This window comes from Colletotrichum godetiae, assembly GCF_030913485.1.
Source record: "Colletotrichum godetiae strain CBS 193.32 chromosome Unknown BDP55scaffold_18, whole genome shotgun sequence".
NCBI classification, from domain to species: Eukaryota; Fungi; Ascomycota; class Sordariomycetes; order Glomerellales; family Glomerellaceae; genus Colletotrichum; species Colletotrichum godetiae.
Window position 1 is genome coordinate 749,650 of NW_026851266.1, and position 20,395 is coordinate 770,044.

General features: G+C 52.3%; 6 protein-coding genes across 6 annotated transcripts; 5 read left to right on the forward strand and 1 right to left on the reverse strand.

The window, feature by feature from the left end:
• Positions 1–275: 275 nt before the first annotated feature.
• Positions 276–2,088, forward strand: BDP55DRAFT_631529 (cytochrome P450; the record flags this gene model as incomplete). The annotated part of the gene is made up of 2 exons (XM_060572294.1): positions 276–1,328; positions 1,387–2,088. 2 exons carry the CDS (start codon positions 276–278, stop codon positions 2,086–2,088), a joined length of 1,755 nt encoding a protein of 584 aa, XP_060430370.1.
• Positions 2,089–2,548: 460 nt separating this feature from the next.
• On the forward strand, positions 2,549–4,368 carry BDP55DRAFT_662420 (major facilitator superfamily domain-containing protein). The gene is made up of 2 exons (XM_060574799.1): positions 2,549–2,864; positions 2,952–4,368. The coding sequence occupies exons 1-2, from the start codon at positions 2,650–2,652 to the stop codon at positions 4,111–4,113; spliced, it is 1,377 nt and encodes a 458-aa protein (XP_060430371.1). The 5' UTR covers positions 2,549–2,649; the 3' UTR covers positions 4,114–4,368.
• Positions 4,369–9,263: 4,895 nt separating this feature from the next.
• BDP55DRAFT_114947 (general substrate transporter) lies at positions 9,264–11,399 on the forward strand. Its single transcript, XM_060565408.1, has 4 exons — positions 9,264–9,493; positions 9,570–10,043; positions 10,104–11,099; positions 11,161–11,399. The coding sequence occupies exons 1-4, from the start codon at positions 9,434–9,436 to the stop codon at positions 11,272–11,274; spliced, it is 1,644 nt and encodes a 547-aa protein (XP_060430372.1). The 5' UTR covers positions 9,264–9,433; the 3' UTR covers positions 11,275–11,399.
• Positions 11,400–12,876: 1,477 nt separating this feature from the next.
• On the forward strand, positions 12,877–14,627 carry BDP55DRAFT_550915 (serine carboxypeptidase S28; the record flags this gene model as incomplete). Its single annotated transcript, XM_060569068.1, has 2 exons — positions 12,877–14,141; positions 14,195–14,627. 2 exons carry the CDS (start codon positions 12,877–12,879, stop codon positions 14,625–14,627), a joined length of 1,698 nt encoding a protein of 565 aa, XP_060430373.1.
• A 180-nt stretch (positions 14,628–14,807) lies between these two features.
• Positions 14,808–16,690, reverse strand: BDP55DRAFT_693569 (choline dehydrogenase; the record flags this gene model as incomplete). The annotated part of the gene is made up of 2 exons (XM_060577239.1): positions 14,808–16,535; positions 16,604–16,690. The coding sequence occupies 2 exons, from the start codon at positions 16,688–16,690 to the stop codon at positions 14,808–14,810; spliced, it is 1,815 nt and encodes a 604-aa protein (XP_060430374.1).
• A 1,791-nt stretch (positions 16,691–18,481) lies between these two features.
• BDP55DRAFT_114980 (uncharacterized protein) lies at positions 18,482–20,138 on the forward strand. The gene is made up of 4 exons (XM_060565409.1): positions 18,482–19,351; positions 19,408–19,525; positions 19,596–19,657; positions 19,727–20,138. Exons 1-4 carry the CDS (start codon positions 18,811–18,813, stop codon positions 20,080–20,082), a joined length of 1,077 nt encoding a protein of 358 aa, XP_060430375.1. The 5' UTR covers positions 18,482–18,810; the 3' UTR covers positions 20,083–20,138.
• Positions 20,139–20,395: the final 257 nt, after the last annotated feature.

Sequence of the window (20,395 nt, forward strand, 5' to 3'; positions counted from 1 at the left end):
ACTTCAACCCGACCAAGGTAACAATTCTGGGCCACCGAAGAGTTGACAACACTCAAATGCACTCGCTTCAGACGAATAATCCGTGATCCCGAAGGAGTGACTTCGTCCTCAGTATGTTTCCTGCCGATGCCTACAAGTCTGAAACATGCTCTTACATGATGCAGTAAGATGCTAGACATCAACCTTCTATCCGCCACTTCACATATAAGGTTGGCTGTCTTCTTCGTAAAAAACTCCCCGCAAGATTCGAAACGACAATCGCTATCCTGGCAGACATGTTGAGTCCTATTACTCCGATCAAATGGCTGGCCACCTTGGCCCCTTTCACGGCGGTATTACCGATTTTTTACATCCTTTACCAATTCCTCCTGCCGAAGCCCATTCCTGGCATTCCATACAACAAACACGCCACAAAGAATGTTTTCGGCGATATACCTGAGATCAAGAAGGAATCAAACGGTGATTTGTTCGGCTGGATCGCAGCCCAGTCCCGTCGCCACGGCAGTCCCATCTTCCAAGTTTGGCTAGGTCCCTTCACGAAGCCTGCTGTAGTTGTCGCAGATTTCCAAGAGGGTCAAGATATTCTTCTACGCCGAAAAGAGCTTGACAGGTCTAGCTTCATGAGCAACGTTTTAGCCGGCGAGGCAAAGTCATTCCACATTACTTTGAAGACCGGGCCGCAATGGAAGGCTCAACGCCGTTTACTTCAGGACTTGATGACGCCAGCATTTCTTCATAGGGTTGCGGCCCCTAACATTTATAAAAGTGCTCTGCGGCTTCTGGATCTTTGGAAGAGGAAGTCGCAGCTTGCTGACGGGAGCGCTTTTTCTGCAGAGCATGATGTCTTCTACGCTGCTCTCGACGCTGTGTTAGACTTCGGGTTCGGCGATGCTGCTCCAATGAGGACTCTTGTTCCTCAAATTGAATTGCTGGCGTCGATGTCAGCTGCCGACGCTTGGGCCAAACAGAACCCAGAACTTGGCACTGGAGTGTTGGACTTTCCAGTTGCGCCTATCCATCCTGTCCTGGAGGCAACGCTACAGTCGGCAGAAAACCTTAGTGGCGTAGCACTTACTGGGTTTCCGAAGCTTGCATGGTCAATCATTGGGCTTAGACCTAGTGTCCGTCGAGGAAGAGCGGTACGGGACGAGTTTCTCGTTGACCAGGTCCTCCAGGCGACAGAGAGATTCAGAACTCAGACCCAGAAGATTGACAGCGAGGACAAACATGTCAAGTCTGCAATTGACTTGATGGTGCGAAGGCTGAACGGTGTTATGGAGAAGGAAGGTCACCTCGTCCCCAACTGGGTTGAAACGATGAGAGCTGAGGTGAGATGAACCCAGAAGTAGCAGTTTTAGATCACCCGCTGACCTGATAATTTCTTAGTCTGCTGGCTTCGTTGTGGCTGGCCACGATACGACGAGCACGACTCTCTGCTGGGGCATCAAGTTTATCGCGGATGACCAAGAGGTTCAGCAAAAGCTCTTCGAGAGCATTCGGAGCTTTCACTCAGCAGCGGTCACTGAGAGACGTCTTCCTACACATTCTGAAATTTGCGACGCGAACATACCGTACCTGGACGCAGTTATTCAGGAGATGCTTCGACTTGCTCACACAGCAGTGAGTCAAGATCGAGAGTGCAAAGAAGACACTGTCATTCTGGGCCATGTCATTCCGAAGGGTACCACCGTTATTGTCCCAAACAGGGGTCCAAGCTTTACTGAGCCCGGGTATGAGATTGACGAAGACCTGCGAAGCCCATCTTCGAGAAAAGCAGCCACGGATTTTGGATCGAGAGTGTGGGACTGTCACGAGATGGGCAAGTTCAAGCCGGACCGCTGGCTTGTACGTGATGACAAGGGCGGTGATGAATATAATGCTTCTGCTGGACCCACCCTACCTTTCGGACTTGGACTCCGCGGTTGCTTCGGACGGAAGCTGGCATACATGGAAATGAGACTGTTGATCACCGTCTTGGTGTGGTCACTTGAGTTCCAAAAGTGCCCGGAAAACTTGTCGAGTTATGGAAGTATTACAAGTCTTACGCGAAAGCCTGTTCAGTGCTACGTGCGCTTGAATATTCGTTGAGATTATTGTAAGTTATTATACACAGAGGGTTCTTAGTTACACCATTAGAAATACTTAACATATAATCTCGTCTTTGTAATTCAGCTGCCTATCAACAACATACTATCTTGTAGCACTTGGCTTTCTACGACTCAATAGACTAACATAACCAGCTTATTGAACTAATGTTTGAAAAGAGGAGAGGGGCAGGATCGGGGTATTTGACATTCACTAAGTTCCAACAATTTACTTGACCTGTAGGATTGGAACTTTTCATTCCACCAAGGTTAAACAGTCCCCGGCAATGTACCAAAGCAGGTAATGGCAGAATGTAAGCGGTCGTGAATCCGAGAGGTGGGCGGGGGTCGGGCGGGGGTCGGGTTTCGGCTCCGCAGAAACACCCTGGATCCGTCTTTATCCGAGGTCATCAGCCGCTCTCCGATGCCGGTCACAGCTGCCGCTTTTGCCGCTAATCCACTCCGGAACAGCGACAGACCAAGGTATTCGTGTTGGAAACCTCCAGTCGATTTGCAACTACGATGAGATCTCAACACCCTTTTCTCTAGGCCCTGCTTCGTAATTATGGGCAAGGATGAAACTTCACCGACTCGATTGCCCGTGGTTGAGCCTTTTCCGGCTGGTCCTCGGGAAGCCGACGGATCCAAAGATGAGCGCCAGACTACGGCGCCTTCGTCACCAGAGCCTGGAACTGCGGTTAGGCCATCACCAGCTACTGATGGAGGAATGGTCGCCTGGCTCCAAGTTTCGTCAGCTTTCGCGCTCTACTGGAACAGTTTGTAAGTCTTTGCCTAATCTTCGTGAGGCTTTGTTCCCTCGACTCCCTTAACACCTCAATCACAGTTGGCTGACGCCGCTCGACACAGGGGTCTGCTCAACGGCTTTGGTGCTTTCCAAACATACTACGAAACCACATTGCTCAAAAACGATTCATCTTCAGCCATCGCGTGGATTGGCTCAGTCCAAGTCTTCTTCCTCATGGCTGGCGGTGTCATATTTGGCCCGCTCTATGACCTTGGCTACGCTAGATCCATGCTGATAACCGGCACATTCCTCGTCGTCTTCGGCTTCATGATGACCAGCATCAGCACACAGTACTATCAGTTCCTACTTGCGCAGGGCTTCTGTGTCGGAATCGGCTCCAGCTGCCTGTACATTGTCGCCATCACCTTGGTTCCTGCCTACTTTACAGCCCGGAGGGCTTTAGCAATGGGGGTTGCAACTGTTGGAAGTAGTCTGGGAGCTACCATTTATCCTCTTATTTTCGAGAGTTTACAGCCTCGAATAGGGTTTTCATGGACTGTTCGAGCCATTGGTTTCGTCACCTTAGCCATGTCTTGCTATGCTGTGGTTGTGGCACGACCTCGAACCAAGGGCGCTAAAGCCCTTATAACAAAGAACAACTCGCTGAAAGAAATCGCCGGAATTGCTGGCCTTCTGGATTCTCGATACGTGGTTCAGTGCATCGCCATTTTCTTCAGCAATCTCGCCTTTTTCCAGCCTCTCTACTATATTCAAAGCTACGCACAATCGCACGGTATGGAGGGCGCGTCTTTGGCTAAGTACCTCCTTGTGATACTCAACGCAGTCGGTATCCCTGGACGCATTGTGCCGTCCCTCATTGCCGATCGATTTGGTGTACTGAATACGTACATTGGAATATGTACCATGACCGCCATTACCATCTTTTACTGGATCAGCGTGAATAACACTGCCGGGAACGTGGCGTTTGCGGTATTGTACGGATTCTTCTGCGCCAGTGTCGTCACTTTGGCCCCGGTCGTTCTAGCAAGCATAACTGATGATCTTGGAATTCTGGGAACGAGACTCGGTTTCGTCGCTGTATTAAAGGGAGTCGGTTCACTCATTGGGCCGCCAATTGCTGGCGCTATTTTGGGATCAACTGGGAGCTATCTCGGTGTCCAGCTATTCACTGGACTGGCGATGTCGCTCACTGTTGTCTTTGCAGCATATCTTAGAGCCTTGATATCCCAGAGGAAAGTAGAAAGTCTAGAGACTGATTCATAATGTTTGGAGACAATTTGGGCAAGACGAGAACCTCTCAAGCTTCTCATTTGAGGATCCGGTACTTTGAGTACTATCTAATGCAGTCAGGATAATTAGGGATGTCTCTAGTCTCTTGGTATCAGTTTAAATTTCGGAAGCTTTCAGATGACATGTATTACATTTGCTACTTCGGCTGTCTTCTTTATACTTCCTATCTACTCTTTCGACGTGTACTCCTTCAGGTATACTGATCGCCTAATAGATAATGTGCAGAAGGACCTCATATTCCGAAGGCATGTGCATAATCGACGGGAGGCAATTTGAAATATTGTGTCGGGACACAGACCAGCTAAGTAGTCAAGGCAAAAATGGTCATCGTTACCGTCGCAGAGGGGGTCGTAATGCAAACGTCTTAGCTCGCGGAGTAATGATTCTCAGACTACCAGCTGGTAAAGGTGAACACAATCTCGACTCGTCTTGGAGGCAAAGATGAGATCAAATCAGTGCTTTTCTTGAATACCTTATTGAATCCACCACGCAAAGACTAGGCCTTAGGCGAGACCGTTTCGACTACAAATAAACGTGTACGCCTTACGGAGGGGACGCGACGCCACACCGAAAGGCCAAGACGAGCGATCTCGGCCTGCATGCTAGGCAACATCTTGGTCTCTTACCTTCCTCAAGGTCTCAGGCGTTGGCAACGGCACCCGGTACCGCTAGTACAGTGAGATCAGTGTTATGCAAATTTTGTCATGCGTGCAACCCCTCCTTGGATCACGGCCGCACTTCCGCCTTCGAGGCAAGGTACCCGGGCTGATGGGTGTGTCGTTGGCAACTGCCCCATTCAGGCGGCTGGGTGAAGAAATGTAACAGGACTGCGACGGATTATGGAGCGAGGGTTCCCGAACAGAAACCTCCAGAGCAGCCTGACTTTACGAAATGGTTAGTCTGCATATTGTTTATCCAGTTCTATTACTCCCCAGGCCGAACTTGGCCAACCTCTGGCGCCTTCCAAGCGGAAGAGGAGAAGCCCGCCGGCCCCCACGATCATTTGCATTGTCACAGCTCAAAAGCCTGTGGTCTAGGATGCTGCGCAAATTGTCAACATGTACATTGGCGAGCGCCGAGAGGGCGATCCCAGAATCGCGGATCCAATTAAGCCATCCACACTTTAGGTGATCTGGAGGGTGGTACCCCGGTCTTCTTCCAGGAAAGATGTTCCGCTAGCGCCGCCTTGTAGGAGCTCCAGTCACAACATTAGCATTGAAGGTCCTCCTGCACCAGAGCCCGATGCGAACTGGCCGGCGGGAGACCTTGCCGTGGAAAGCCTCTCATGTCTGTGTAGTATGCCGGAACCCCGGACAAAACGCGAGTTGATACTTGGTACTATGCAGCAGCCACTCTCCGAATCGAAGTCTGGGGCACATTGAATGGTAACAAGCTGCATCCTGCCACCTTTCGCTTACCTACTTTGGAAGACTTAGCGCTGGATTGGACTTTCAAGCTGCAACTTAACAGTTTCGCTCATAACGAGACAGATTCGGTGCAGACATGACTGAGGACTAGACACCTCAGCCGAGACTCTCCTCTGTTGATTTGTTGTTCGGCTACTGTGGCTTCCTATGATTGTTATAGGTGCTGTGCCGCTTTGCGGCATTTCAACCTCCCCACCCAGAGGCTCCGAGATGCGTCGGTTGGTCGGTGCGGATCTTGCAGCGCCAACTTTCCATCCCGGATGCTCGTCTACTCGGTATGAATTTGAAAGTTGGGAAGAGGTATCTAGAGCTGCTGATGACAAAGATAGAAAATCTTACAGGAGTTGCCAATTTGCAGCCCAGCTCATACTTACTTCAACCAGTTGAAGCTTAGCCGAGACTGATATTGACGGATCACCAGAATCAGTGATCAACATCATGCATCCCATATGTTCGCCCCCCCCCCCCCCTCCCCCCCCACCACATCACCTGCCTGTGGGATCTGCGCATCATTTTTGAAGTTTCCGCTGTGTTGCGGTTAAGAGACTATGTCATCGGCTGAAGATTGCACGTCGCTATCGAGGCTTCATTCAATCTCTCCGGTGGCTGCCAATAGCTCCTCCTCACTTGTTTACTGATGAATGGAGGCTCGGAAAGCAATGGGCTGCGTATGGTCCCGGCCGTGAAAACGATCGCATATCGCTCAGATGCCCGAGGTAGCCTTCTTGATCCTGCTATCAATTCAGTCACATCCAGTACAGAGAGTATACCAACTGGCCACTAGGCTTTCCCGAATAGCGAATACATTGACACATTGATCAATGTGGATCGCGGAGCATGTTTGAAGTCGCCTCTGCGGTAGCTTCGGCCGATCGGACGGTGCTCAAGAGCACTCACCAGCGGCGCAGCGTGGACAACGGCTTTCGGATCCGTCACCTTTGCGAATGGTCACAAGCGAGCTTTTCACACCGACCTTAAATCTTCACCCCCAGCCTGTTGGAAGAGCGTAGAGTGGCGTTGGATCACGGCCCGCTTGACGCATCACGGAGTCCAGTGTGAGAATACGCACCACAGTTGTGGCTGGAATGTGTGACTGTTCGACGAATAGATTCCAGCTGGTCCCGAGGCCCAGGTCGACAGTTGGCCATACCGACTAAGTAGACACGGGGACTAGTGAGAACAATAGACCGACTGACAGACCAGGATGATAGGCAAACGAGATCCGCATCGATGGGTCGCGTGCGCCCATGTGCCTCAGTTATCGCCGTGGGTCATGATTCCACCACTTAGTGTGGATCATCACGAAGACGTCGAAACGACTCTCATACGCTGGAACTCAGGAGGAGGAATGGGATTCCATTGCCGGTGGCTTGCAGCCGCGAAGACCCATCAAAGGAGCCGACGCTGAGTGGTCATTCTTTGAGTGCGTGAGTACGGAGCCACGCATGTGCATGTCCGTTCGCTTCTTAGAGTCGAGTCTAGAGAGCATGATACTCCAATTTCTCCATCCCGAGCCAACAGCGCAATATCCAAAGTCCAATATGAGAATAGAACGGCTACAAGATGACAAGGGTGGGTGGGCCAGCGATCGCAGGGACTGGGTGCTTTAGCTCCGAGTCTTACGGAGTCGTCGAGAGGCGTTTCCCGGACTGGGCTGCCACATTGAGGAAGATTTTAGCGCGGAGGAAGGCGGCCCGTCTACCAGATAGGAATAGCGTCCGGTCGAGAGAATTGGGAGAGGACTCGGAGGGCGCCAGGAAGTGAAGATGGGGCATTTGTCAAGTCAATCATGATCCTTTCCGCCGTTTCCTCCTTTCCAGGAATGCTGAGCTTCGGAAATTCACTAAGATGGGAATACATGTGTCCGTGAACTTGCTTGGTTCAAGCCTGATTCTAGTTCCAATTTGTAGCCCCAGTTGGCGACTTTGTTGGCAACCGCATAGGAAGCCAGGCACTCCGCTATTGCAAAATACTTCTGCTGTCTTGTACAGTACCGGGATGAAATGAGTATCGATCCTTAGTAAGATACATCCCTGGCGGGAACGCGAAAGCTACGACAGGGGGGTGGGTGAGCACTCAGCGAAGTCCAGGACAGTCCCCGGAAGACATAGTCCTAAGTCACTTCAATCATTTCCAGTCTGCAGAGACAGCAAATGAAAGTCAGCAGGTGTTGCTCTCAGGCCACATGGAAAGACGGCCCGGCTGAAGTCGAGTGTGAATCCTCTCATTCTGAGCTATTGTGACCCAGTTGGGTTTGGCGTCCCATTCTCCAGATCTACCCTACAGTTTTTCTTCCCCATCTCAATCCTCCCCAGCCAACCCAGACGCCACAGAACGCGTTAGAGTGCGACGGGCTCGTGTGTCTTCGGCTGCGTAGACTCAGGGACCCGGGCGGGCGCGCCATGTACTACTGCTGGTGGGCAATTGAGGAACCTAAACTGGCTGATGATGATTCGATTTCCGGCCTCGAAAGAAGCAACTGCCAACAGCGACAGGAATATCTTCGATTAGACAACTGGGCAATCCGTGAATAGGTCACCTTGTGCTCAAATCAACAGACAAACCTGGTCGACTCGAGGCAAGACGGCCAGCATCTCCACAAGCCCACACACTCTGCCCCAGATTCAGCAAAACCTTCTTTGGCTTTTTCTCCAGCGCAGCCCCATCGAGCCGGTACCAAGGCAGCATAGCATCCGCAAACATCCTGGCAGGGGTACGGAGCCTGTCGACCCGCTGATCCGGGGAGGGAGAAAGCAGAAGAGGCCGGCCGGGACAGTAGACGCTTCTGCTTCTCCGCCTGACAACCGTTGGTGACCACGCTCAAAGCCCAACGCGCACGTCGTCAACGCCAGACACTAGCCAAGCTGGCCCATCTCGTCTGCCGGCCCGTTTCGTCTCGTCTACTGGGATGGGCTTCTAGGTTGACACGCCTTCATTAGCGTTCCTTCGTCAGGCCCTGCATAGGTACCATGTTCAGCAGAACTCGGCACAGACGAAGCAGTGTTGGAAAGTAATTGGGGGGTTTCTCTCCGCTCTAAGGCAGACAGACAGGCCAGAACCATAAGCCGCCCCCAAGGTTTGCTTGACGGACCGCCCAGACGCCTCCCATCTCGTTCACATTGATTGCGATGCAGCCATTACAGGATCAAGAAAACGAGTAGCTGGTACCTGCCAAGCAGTGTCATGTCCTGAGACGTACGCCTCAAGGCCGGAGAGCGAGCATAGTGAGCTTGACCCAATAGCTAAAGGCGAGATCCGGTGACTCCATCTAGACAACGCCTCAGTGCATGTCCTTCGCCCCAAAGTCGGATGCTGGTGGACTGGCCCATCGCTCAAGTGGCAACCCAGCACCTGCAGATGTTCCTCTGAGAATTCTGAAAGGACAAGGGGTGGGTAGGGGGGTGTGAACGAGGGTGGTGCAACCAACGATCTGCCCAGCCAGCACAAGCAAGACCCAAAGACCATTCGCCCAAATCCAGCCGCCCTTTCGATCCCATGTGGGAATGGGCCGTCCTTCCACCCCATGCAAGGGTAGTAGGCTCGAAGCGGCCGAACTAATTGATGGGCAATTGAGGGTTGGGGTTCGTTCCTACCAAGAACCGCTTCCTCTCCATCGGAATCTTACTCCTCATCCCCGTCGCAGGTGAGTTCCAAGACCGAAAATCATAAAACCTCGGCGTGTCCCCGCGATCCCTGGTCTACCTTGCCTCGAGCTCTCCATCCTCAACCCTCCCCTCATCCACCTTCCGCCTCCAAGATCCATTACACACAGCTTGGTCTGTGGTGATCGGCCATCTCAGCTTACTCCCTCTCCGCCAACAACAAAGGGAACTTGCGCCTTCGGCCGCGTGCCGCACACAGTCAGCATGTCCGAGAAGATTGATACCGTGGACACGGTCCACGCTCATGACCATGACTCCGACAAGGCAAGTCACGATAGCGTCCCCAATGGGACCCTATATGATCCTAGCAACGAGTCGCTAACACGTTTTCGCAACACAGAAGGAGATCCAGACCAAGGTCGTCAAGGGTAGTGAGGCTTTCAACGAGGCCATGATCAAGGAGCGTCCAAATGCTTGGAGCAAGGCCCAGCTCATGATCTACGCCTTCTCCCTCATTGGTTTCTTCTGTTCCACCATGAACGGTTACGACGGTTCCTTGATCAACAACTTGCTCCAGAACCCTTCTTTCAAGGAGCGTTACGGTGCAAAGAACGACGGTATTTGGGCTGGTATCATCTCTTCCATGTACCAGATTGGTGGTGTTGTGGCTCTTCCCTTCGTTGGTCCCGCCCTCGACACCTGGGGTCGCAGAATCGGCATGTTCATCGGTGCAGCCATTATCATTGTCGGTACGTGCATTCAGGCAACTGCCAATGGCACTAGCCAGTTTATGGGCGGCCGTTTCCTGCTTGGTTTCGGTGTTTCCATCGCCGCCTCCGCCGGACCCATGTACGTCGTCGAGATCAACCACCCAGTAAGTGACGAAGTCAAAACACCAAAACAAGACAAGAGCTCTTATTGACGATTATTCTAGGCTTTCAGAGGAACTGTAGGAGCTTTGTACAACACCCTGTGGTTCTCTGGAGCTATTATTGCCTCTGGTGCAGCTCGTGGAGCCCTAGACATCGAGGGTGATGCTTCATGGCGCCTCATCACCTGGCTCCAGGCTCTCTTCTCGGGACTCATTGTCATCTTCTGCATGTTCATGCCCGAGTCTCCTCGATGGCTCTTTGTCAACAATAAAAAGGAAGAGGCTGCGAGGGTCCTCGCAAAGTACCACGGAAACGGAAACCCCGAGTCCCCTTGGGTCAAGCTCCAGCTTCACGAGTACGAGGAGCTTCTCAACATGGATGGTGCCGACAAGCGCTGGTGGGACTACCGGGCGCTGTTCCGCAACCGCGCTTCCGTCTACCGTCTTTCCTGCAACGTCTGTATCTCAATCTTCGGCCAGTGGGCTGGTAACGCCGTTTTGTCGTACTTCCTTGGATCCGTCCTCGACACCGCCGGCTACACCCACCCCATTCAGCAAGCAAACATCACCCTCATCAACTCTTGCCAGCAATTTCTTTGCGCCATCTGCGGTGCCTTGCTTGTGGACAAGGTTGGTCGCCGCCCTCTGCTGCTCTTCTCATTCACCGCTTGCACAATCGTGTGGCTCGGCATGACGGTTGCCTCGGGCATTCTGTCCAAGTCTCAGGTCGGCGAGACGGAAGGTGGCGCTCCCATCTTCGACAACCCAGCTGCGTCCCAGGCTTGCTTGGCCATGATCTTCATCTTCGGCTCCGTCTACTCAGTCGGTATCACGCCCCTCCAGGCTCTCTACCCCGTCGAGGTCCTTTCCTTCGAGATGCGCGCCAAGGGTATGGCCTTCTCCAACTTGGCCGTCAACGCCGCCGGTCTCCTCAACCAGTTCGCCTGGCCCGTTTCCATGGAGAAGATTGCCTGGAAGACCTACATCATCTTCACCATCTGGGACGCAATCCAGACCGCTGTCATCTACGTCTTCATTCCCGAGACCAAGGGCCGCACTGTAAGTATCCAGATCAAGCCAAGTAGCCTTCTCAAAACACATACTGACTTGCTTGCAACAGCTCGAAGAACTCGATCACATCTTCGCTGCCGACAAGCCCGTCAAGGCTTCCATCCAGAAGAAGGAGGTCGCTGTCGACCGCTACGGCGATGTTGTCAACGTCCAGGACGTCTAAGCGCTTCAGCCTCCTTACGATGTCAACCAAAATACATGATCGAGCGAGCGAGCGAGTTGTGGCACTGCGTTTTGTTGGGGGAGCAAATATTCAATGTACGAGGACACGGAAACAGCGGGGTCTTTCTACCTACTCTTGCATGGTTGGCAAGGTCTGATGTTCCGGGGTTGCTCAACGGCGGCTATTAAGTCCAGGTCATCTTATCGCGAGCTTTTGTTATCTTCCATACCAACCTTATTATACCACCTTCTACACGCTACGAAACTTGAAAACTTGATCTAGTAACCTCGTGATAATGCTTGGTATCGTGTAGTAAACCGTAGTTGCCTTACTCTGCGTCTCATGCCTGCATCCCTCCCGTCATCTTTGTTCCCGTCAATCCTATGTCAGCTTGTCCAGACACGCCATTCTTTCACCGACCTTTGAATAATAAGTACGTGCACTCTTCCAGGTTCCAAGATACCACTGCGCTGTGCTCCCCCGTCAGGTCCGCAGCTATCCGTCCCCTCTCTGCATGTGGTCTAAAGAAGAAGAAGGGCAGCACATGATATTAGGTACCTACTTACAGATATCGAAGGTGTTGTGGAAACCGTGCTCGGCAAACCTTAGCCTTGAAGACTATGTGAGTGAAGAGGGAGACTAGGTGAAGACAATAGTACGTGATTGTGCAAAGTCCTCGGCAGAACACAGCCTCTGTGGCACATTTTCAGGTAGCTCAAAGTCAGAATAAATGATTTGCCATAGCTGTGTTTGTCGTTTGATTAGACACATAGACTTTACTGCTTTTTCCAAGCAGTGACCATCAGGAACTGGCACTTCGTCCACTTACTGCGACCATCCGCGCTGATGCACGAGTTCGGCGTCATTAAGTCCATGTGTCATGGCTGAGACATTGGCAGTAACCCTGGACACAAGAAACCAACATTTGTGACCCTCAAACGTGTGCAATAGGTGCTGTTTAATAACCCAGCTGCATTGAATACGTGATCAATAAGCTCTACCGGGCTTGCACGGTTCATTTAGGCCTTTCTTGGACCCGCCTCGAAATTAACACGTATCACGTATGCGTACGCTGTCCCGAGCACGGATTAATGCTGTCAATTAAGTGCAGAGTAGACAAGCTTTGTTGGTTCATGTCGAATTAAACCTGCCAAAGTCTAAAATCAGCAGAGCTATTTGAGATGGAGAAGTTGGTCATGATAGCGTTTGATTGCAGGTCCCCTTTGAAGCCTACCTAGCGGGTTTATAATCCATGACGTCCAAAAAGACGGGGAACAGGCCTTGGCCGGCCCCATCTCAGATCGAAGTTTGTGCTTTTCAGGAAGGTCGAACATCGAACTTTGAACGATGAGTTCGTATCATCGAATAAGACGCCAGGACCGATCAGGTAGGTAGCATTCGGTCACGCAAAGGCGCAATCGAGTCCCTGGACCCCTCGTACGACGCCGCGGCACCCACGGACAGAGATTGCGATGATCGGCAGCGATACGGATAGCTCAAATATGGCTGGGGGCACGACTTGTTGGCGCGAACTTTTCGCAGTCCGCAGCCGCCTTCACTCCAAGTCGATCTTCTCTCTCGATTCAGGGCCAAACCGACACTATGGCGCCGTCTTGGTTGCCAGTCGGTCTCCTCGGCTTGATCCGAGTTACCACAGCTCTTGGACCGCAACTCAGCCCGGCTCAGATGTGGAGGGAGTTCCATCTCCAACCCGAGCTCGAACCCGCCGCCGAAGGAGCTGCAGGCCCCGAAGTCGTCCGATTATTCGCCAACGACAGCGCCCCCGGTGCGCCGGATCCGTCCACTCTTTACCGGCCCTTCAACTTTTCAGTACCCATTGACCACTTTCACAATGATTCCATGTACGAGCCGCACTCGAATGGCAGCTTTCCTCTGCGATACTGGTATGACGACCGTTTTTACAAGCCTGGCGGCCCTGTCATCGCTCTGGCAGCGGGCGAAACCAGCGGCGCGGGCCGCTTGCCTTTCTTGCAAAAGGGAATCGTTGCCATCCTGGCGGAAGCAACCAATGGAGTCGGCGTTATCTTGGAGCATCGATACTACGGCCGCAGCTATCCTACTCCAGACTTCAGCACGGAAAACCTGCGATTCTTGACAACGGACCAAGCCTTGGCGGACACTGCTTACTTTGCCAAGAACATTGTCTTCCCCGGTAAACTGGCGGAAGTAAATCTGACGGCACCGGAAACTCCATGGATCGTGTACGGAGGCTCCTATGCCGGCGCGTTCGTCGCGTTCCTGCGCAAGCTATATCCCGACGTCTTCTTGGGCGCCATCTCTTCTTCAGGCGTCACTGCCGCCGTGGTTGACTTTTGGGAATATTATGAAGCCGCGAGGCGTTTCGCTCCCGAGGGATGCGCCGAGACGACACAGAAGCTGATGCACATGGTGGACAACATCTTGATGCAGAAGGGCAACACAACTGAGGAGGACATTGTGACGCTCAAGACTGCTTTCGGACTCCCGAACGTGACTGCAAGCGTTGACTTTACGAGCGCGATTGGAGGTGGGATCGCAGGGCTACAGGGCCGAAACTGGGATCCGGCCATTGATAGCGACGATTTCCTTCTCTACTGTGGCAACATGACCTCCGATGAGCTCGTGTGGCCCGCGACGGACAGTCTTGACTCGAGTTCTCGTTACCTGCTTGAGATTGGTGGCTACGAGTCAGAAGTCACGGAGTTGGTTCCTCGACTCAAGAACTACATCGGCTACGTCAACTATACATCCTCTTGGTGCGATTCGGAGACACAAGATGACTGTTTCGGGCCTGGAAGCGATGATGCATATGCCGCGGATGATCTGAGCGCGTCCTGGCGGCTTTGGGCCTACCAGTATTGTTCGCAGTAAGTGGTCACACTCATAATCTTTGAGGTGAAATTCTGACATTCTCGTTTAGATGGGGTTACCTCCAGACTGGCTCTGGCGTCCCAGAGGATCAGCTTCCTTTGATCTCGCGCCTGATTGATATTGACTACTCCACGGTCATCTGCCGTAAGGCTTTCAACATCACCTCACTACCCGATGTCGAGGCCATCAACAAGTACGGTGGTTACAACTTTAGCTACCCTCGCGTAGCCATCATTGATGGCGAATCCGACCCTTGGAGATCTGCGACTCCCAACAAGATTGGGCTTCCGCGACCAGAGTCGACCACTGAGGAACCCAACTTGGTCATCACGGGCGGAGCAGTCCATCACTGGGACGAGAACGGCATCTTCAAGAACGAGACAACGGCCGATTTGCCACCATTGCCTGTCAAAGAGGCTCAGAGCTTCGAGGTGGAATTTGTACAAGCTTGGCTGAAGGAGTTTGCAGCGACAAAAAACTAGACAACACGTCTTATCATAGATAATCCTGTCACTACGAAGGGCTGTGAATAGCAAAGCACAAAGTATATACACGAAACAGAGCAAGTTATCAGCACTACCTAGGTGCATCAGCGTCATTACATGTGCTGCTCAGCATGTTCTGGGTCAAGTATGACTGGTAATACTGAACAATATCTCTCATCACTTCTTTGCAGCCTGAATGATGATTTCGGCAGCTTTTTCTGCAATACCATACACCGCGGTCTGAATGTGAGCCGAGATGAGAACGGGCATGATGCTTGCGTCCACGACTCTGAGGTTCTCGGTTCCGTAGACCTTGAGCGACGGGTCAACGACGCCGCCGTCTTCCTTCGGAAGCATTGCGCAGGAGCCCACTGGGTGATAGATGGACAAGGTAGTCTTGAGGGCAAAGTCCCGCCACTGCGCGTCTGTTGTGATGTTCAAGCCTGGCTCGTACTCCGAAACCCACGTGGATCTTAGAGGCTCTGTCAGAGCAACTTGACGACATTTTTTGATGGCTTGGATGGCTGCTTGTAGGTCGTACTCGTTGGAAATGTAGTTTGGATCAATGAGAGGCGGCCCCAAGGGGTTGGTAGGGTTGATATGGACATTTCCACGGCTCAAGGGGTGCATAATGGCGGCGATGAGCGTGAAATAGTCCTTGCCGTAATCCGAGCTACCTGGAGTGGGATACCCCTTGACGCCGGTATATCCATCGCTGAACAGTATCTCCAATTGAGGTACCGTCGTATCGTTGAGCCATTGGAGCTTCTTCTTCTCGATTGAGTTGTCGCTATCGCCGATTGCCGTCTGAGCAAGAGCAGTAAGCTCTGCCTCACCCTCGCTACCAAGAGCTTGGTTCCAGTTGGTAAACGTGTATCCGCTACCGGAGTATCCATACATCGAAGTCTTGCCTTCGCGCCAGAGCTGGAGCTGCTCAGCTGCATAGGCTGTGTCATACTTGAGACGGTCGTATCCAGTGTAGTTGCTCTTCAGCTCGTACGAACTCTGGATGCGGATGTGATCCTGGAGATTCTCACCTACTCCTGGGAGATCAATGATCTGCTTGATACCAGCAGCGGAGAGAATATCGGCCTTGCCGATGCCAGAGCTTTCCAAGATAGAAGGGCTGAGTAGGCCTCCACCGGAGACGATGACCTCGCGACGTGCAGCTAGGACGGTTCCGTCGGCAAGAGTTACTCCAGTAGCACGCTGACTACCGTGGCAGGTGGTCTTGAGATTGACTTTGGCAACCTTTGACTCTGTGAGAACGAAGTGGTTCGCACCGGCCAAGGGTAGGTAGGAATTCGCGCTGTAGGATCGGTTGTAGTGGGTCGGCTCGATGCTGTTGGGCGAGTACAGAACACCCAAAACGTTACCGTTCAAGGATTCGAGGTTCGTTTCGATCCCCAGGCTGTTCATGACCGGGAACAATGGGGCTTGGTGCTCAGGGATAAGCCGGTTGATCAGAGCCTTAATAGGTCCGGAATCGCCAACGCCCTCGCTCCCAGTGTAGTACTGGGTATTGGCCGAGGTGAAATTCTCAGACTTCATCATGGCAGACCGCATCGATTCCCAGTTCCACCCTGGGTTACCAAGCTCTTCCCATCCGTCGTATTCGTGAGCAGACGCCCTGTCGTATGAGAAGAGGTTGAGTGCAGAGCTCCCACCCAAGACGTGCCCTCTCGTCTGAACCCAGACGCGGCCATTGGATCCCTCCTGCGGCACAGTCGTGAGATTCCAATCGTACTTGCTACCAAAGGTCGAGCCTCGCCGACCCGGGATCTCAATGCGCTCGTCACCGAGACCTGCCGGACCTGCTTCGATGACAAGGACGGTCGCATTCTGCAGCCCCTGACTAAGACGGGTCGATAAAGCAAGACCAGCAGTACCCCCGCCGACAACAATCTATGTAGACACTGGTTGATTAGCATCATGTGTCAGGGCGGATATAAGCGGTCAGAGAGAGCACGAACATAGTCAAAAGCCTTGTCAGTTGGCTGACCAGGAGCCGCAGACGCCGCTGCGACAAGCAAGGCCAGGACCGAGTGGACAGGTAACATTTCGAGATATAGCGATCTTCGTGCGAGGTACCTTTTTACAAGGTCAGAGTTTGATCTAAATCAAGCGAGCAACGCGAACATGCAGGCTTGATTTGCGGATAGGGCTGGAATAGGCATACTTTGACGGACCGGACGGTGGCACGAACGTCGCTGGAAGTTTGTGTCTCGATGGCGATCAGGACGCCCGACACCACTTGGAAGTTGGAACTCCTCTCGAGTCAGTCTTACGCGAGGGTTTGAACGCTCAACGGACGCTTCGGATCAAGATTCCGTGAACCTTTTGTATAAGAGGACCTAGGGGCCCCTGAACCCCGATGCAGCTTCGCAAAACGCGCGATATAATAATTTAAATTGTTATTGGCTTTTGTACTGACCCATCGAATGGAGTCAGGGCACACCAAGATCGGGCGTTCTGGATGACGGGTAATGACAACCCTTGCACACGCAGCTCGGCATTGAAGACGATTAGATGAACCACCCGAGGAAACGTGGGTGGCTTCCAAAGTAAAGGGTCTATTCGCGCCCCGGGCGGGGTGAAATCAGCTGAGTGTACACCTTACGACGCTAAAGAACCCCCGGACAGATGTTGAATGGCATCGGCAACCTTGATTTCACCTACTGGTCCGCAGAGGACCATGAACCTTTTAATCTGCATCATCTTGCCGACCTGGCTCTGTACGGATGGATGGCTACTGTAGTGCTGCTAGTTGTTGGGAGATGGGCGGGGTTCCTCGGACTTCGCAGCAAGGATTCGGCAATTTACCCCGGTCGTGCCCACCGCCAATTCTAATACGAATCTCCACGCCGGGAGCGACAGCGGCATCTGTGGGAAGAGAGCCTACCGCTAGCCTGGTGTTCGCTTATGAGGACAGGGATCATGTGGGTTGCACGAAAGAGGCGCCAAGATGGCGTGGTAAGGGGCCTGCTTTGCTTGGCTTGACTGGAGACTCTGTCCATAATAACCCCAGACGAGAGATGGCAAGTACTTCTGGTCATTGAAGAGACTGGATTATTCACAGACTCCAACCATATTGTACGAATGTAGTGCTAGAACTAGAGTCGTCCTACTTTTACAGACCTCGAACACGGAATTGGGATTGTCACGTCCGTTCAGAAACCGTTTCCCAGCACAGGTGAATATGCCCTCTACTAGGACGTTAATGGACACGGACTGAGCCGTTGATTTGGACAGTCCCGAGAGTGCGTAGACCCTGTTTACCACAGCCCAGTAAGACCTCGCTATCGCAAGCTGGCTGAAATCAGGGCCAAGTAACTTAACACCGGATCAGGCCACTTTTGGCGATATTTTTGTAGGAGTTTGGGAGAACATTGATACTTGATCTTCTCACCACGGTCTTCTTACAAAACACTTACATCAGTCCATGACTGGGACTCTATCAGTTCTCAACGCGCACACTTATAGATTTCGAGATATATCGGCTTCTTCCACCACAACAATAGCATGGCTTTGATCCCTACAAAAGGTTGTCTTTTGATGAAAGTCAACTTGTCTCTGATCCTCCGAATGTTGCGATCTCGTTGTTTTCTCTTAAATAATGCCCAGATAAAACTGTGGGGATGCGAGTCATAAACCCAAAAAGACGGAAGCCAGGGTGTAATCAAAGCCGCGCAAACCACTCCCTTGACTCTCATGTCTTGAGAAGCCGAACCTGCACGGGAGCGGAGCGGGTTCCGCATTCCGGACGGCTCTCGTACTGCCATCCCTTTCCATTCACAGAAGCAGGCACGAGAAGTCTAATGTCGATTCTGTGTGCCTGAGTCACATTGCCGGCCGAGTGGTAACGCAATATCTGGGGGGAATCCGAAAAGCCACCTACCCGGGCGCCACAGAATTTTGCAGTCTGTCTGAGATATGTGGACGAATTGTCTGATGGGTTCTGCGGCGGACTTGTTTGAGACACAATGCTCAAACAGAACAAGGGTATGGCCCGATAGAACTATCTTATAATATCACTGCCATCTGGCCATTGCTGAGATGGAAGCGTCTTCCTCCGTCATGTGCGTTCTCAGAGACGCCACAGAGGCGTGCCATTGATCTCGGAACTGATCTCGACGACACCACTCCCGCCAACGGACTGCTCCAAATAGCAGCTACGACGATGAATCTACTCCCCCGAGATGATTCACCACCGCCGAACGAGGACGCTGGTCCAGTCTCCTTTTCTCTCGCTCTCGTCTTGACAATCTTCCTTGTCATCACAACAAGCCTCCGACTATGGGTGCGAGCAGCGAACCGAAAGCTCGGCTGGGACGATTTGACCATCGCTCTTGCAGGAGCAACGGCAATTATACGATTTGCCTTTGTAGTCTTGCAGTGGAAGCACGGAAACGGAAGACACCGAGTCTATCTCAGCGACCGCGACTACATGATGATCAACATGTACGGCTGGTGGGGACAGATGCTGCTCTTCATATCCGTGGCGTTTTTGAAGGTCTCAATCTGCCTCCTGATCCTTCGCATCAAAGATACCAAGATGCTGAAGAGTCTGCTATACGCCGTCATGGCTGGTGTCCTCATTACGAATTTCGGGGTCGTGATCATCTTGCTAGCCGAGTGTCAGCCCATTGGCTTCTGGAGAGGCAAGTCAGCCGTGTGCTGGCCAACTCACATTCGGATTTACTTCATCTACGCGACGATTGGTAAGATGGAGGTATCCTTGATGCAGCAGCGTTTGGTTGCTGATGCAGGTCAATAGCATACTCGGTCTTGACGGACCTCATATGCTCTCTACTTCCCCTTGTGGTAATTTGGAATGTCAAGATCCCTCGGCGGACAAAGATATCAGTCTCTTGTTTGATGGGACTCGGCCTTGCGTGAGTTTCCGTCACCCGTCCGTCAGTGAGTCTCAAAGACGTCACATCCACTCACAATGTTTCTTTCTAGGGCGACCGGGTTCGGCATTGCTAGGGCGGCGTCACTGGGAATTTCCACCTCCGACCTGAGCTGTGCGTCCAACCTCCCCCCTCCTCCAACGGAACCCACCAAAACGGTGACTGACAACTGATACCTCGTAGGGGCATACTGCATCGCCGGCATCTGGTCCAATCTCGAACTCTTCCTGGGCATCATCGCCGCAAACCTCGCCCTCTCAAGGTCCATCTACGTCCACTTCTTCAGCAACGGCAAAGCGCAACAGACCCTTCCGGGGTCGACGGGAAGATCCAATCCCTTGGAATCGGGATATCTCAATAGTAAGCTCCGAGGGGACCGCTTCGAAGTGCCTTCGACGATGATTGGGTCACCTCGTCGGAGAGGTTCGGAGACGAGGAGCTCGGATAGTGACATTCCACTTGAGCCAGGTATTCAGAAGAAGACCGAGTTTTGGTGGACGGAGGATGATGAAGGTCAGCCGCGTGGGCGATCTCCGTGAGTAGATACTGGTGGGGGTGGTACTGTTGTAGTTAGCATGTGTGTATTCAATTCGGTGTTGTTCAGCTGGCGTCTCCACGAGGATCCCTGATCTAAGCTATTGCCGAGTGAAACTATCATCATGACATATACAGCCCGCCCTCTCGACGATGAAGTACGACACGATCGGGAGGTGATTTGCACTGCGCTTCTTCTTAAGCGGAATATGTTCCAAGGGAGTGAAACGTGGTTTTTTCGAACTTGGTGACACACCATTCCGTAAGACTCTACACCAGCCTTGTGGGATAATATTCATTGTCACTGTACTTCAACCT

Excerpts from the sequence above, each read along its gene's own strand:
- BDP55DRAFT_114980 (XM_060565409.1), top strand. The coding sequence starts at position 18,811 with ATGAATCTACTCCCCCGAGATGATTCACCACCGCCGAACGAGGACGCT. Across the intron at positions 19,352-19,407 it reads CTTCATCTACGCGACGATTG|CATACTCGGTCTTGACGGAC; the intron begins GTAAGATGGAGG and ends GCAGGTCAATAG. Across the intron at positions 19,526-19,595 it reads TTGATGGGACTCGGCCTTGC|GGCGACCGGGTTCGGCATTG; the intron begins GTGAGTTTCCGT and ends GTTTCTTTCTAG.
- BDP55DRAFT_114947 (XM_060565408.1), top strand. The coding sequence starts at position 9,434 with ATGTCCGAGAAGATTGATACCGTGGACACGGTCCACGCTCATGACCAT. Across the intron at positions 9,494-9,569 it reads ATGACCATGACTCCGACAAG|AAGGAGATCCAGACCAAGGT; the intron begins GCAAGTCACGAT and ends TTCGCAACACAG. Across the intron at positions 10,044-10,103 it reads TCGTCGAGATCAACCACCCA|GCTTTCAGAGGAACTGTAGG; the intron begins GTAAGTGACGAA and ends CGATTATTCTAG.
- BDP55DRAFT_662420 (XM_060574799.1), top strand. The coding sequence starts at position 2,650 with ATGGGCAAGGATGAAACTTCACCGACTCGATTGCCCGTGGTTGAGCCT. Across the intron at positions 2,865-2,951 it reads GCGCTCTACTGGAACAGTTT|GGGTCTGCTCAACGGCTTTG; the intron begins GTAAGTCTTTGC and ends CGCTCGACACAG.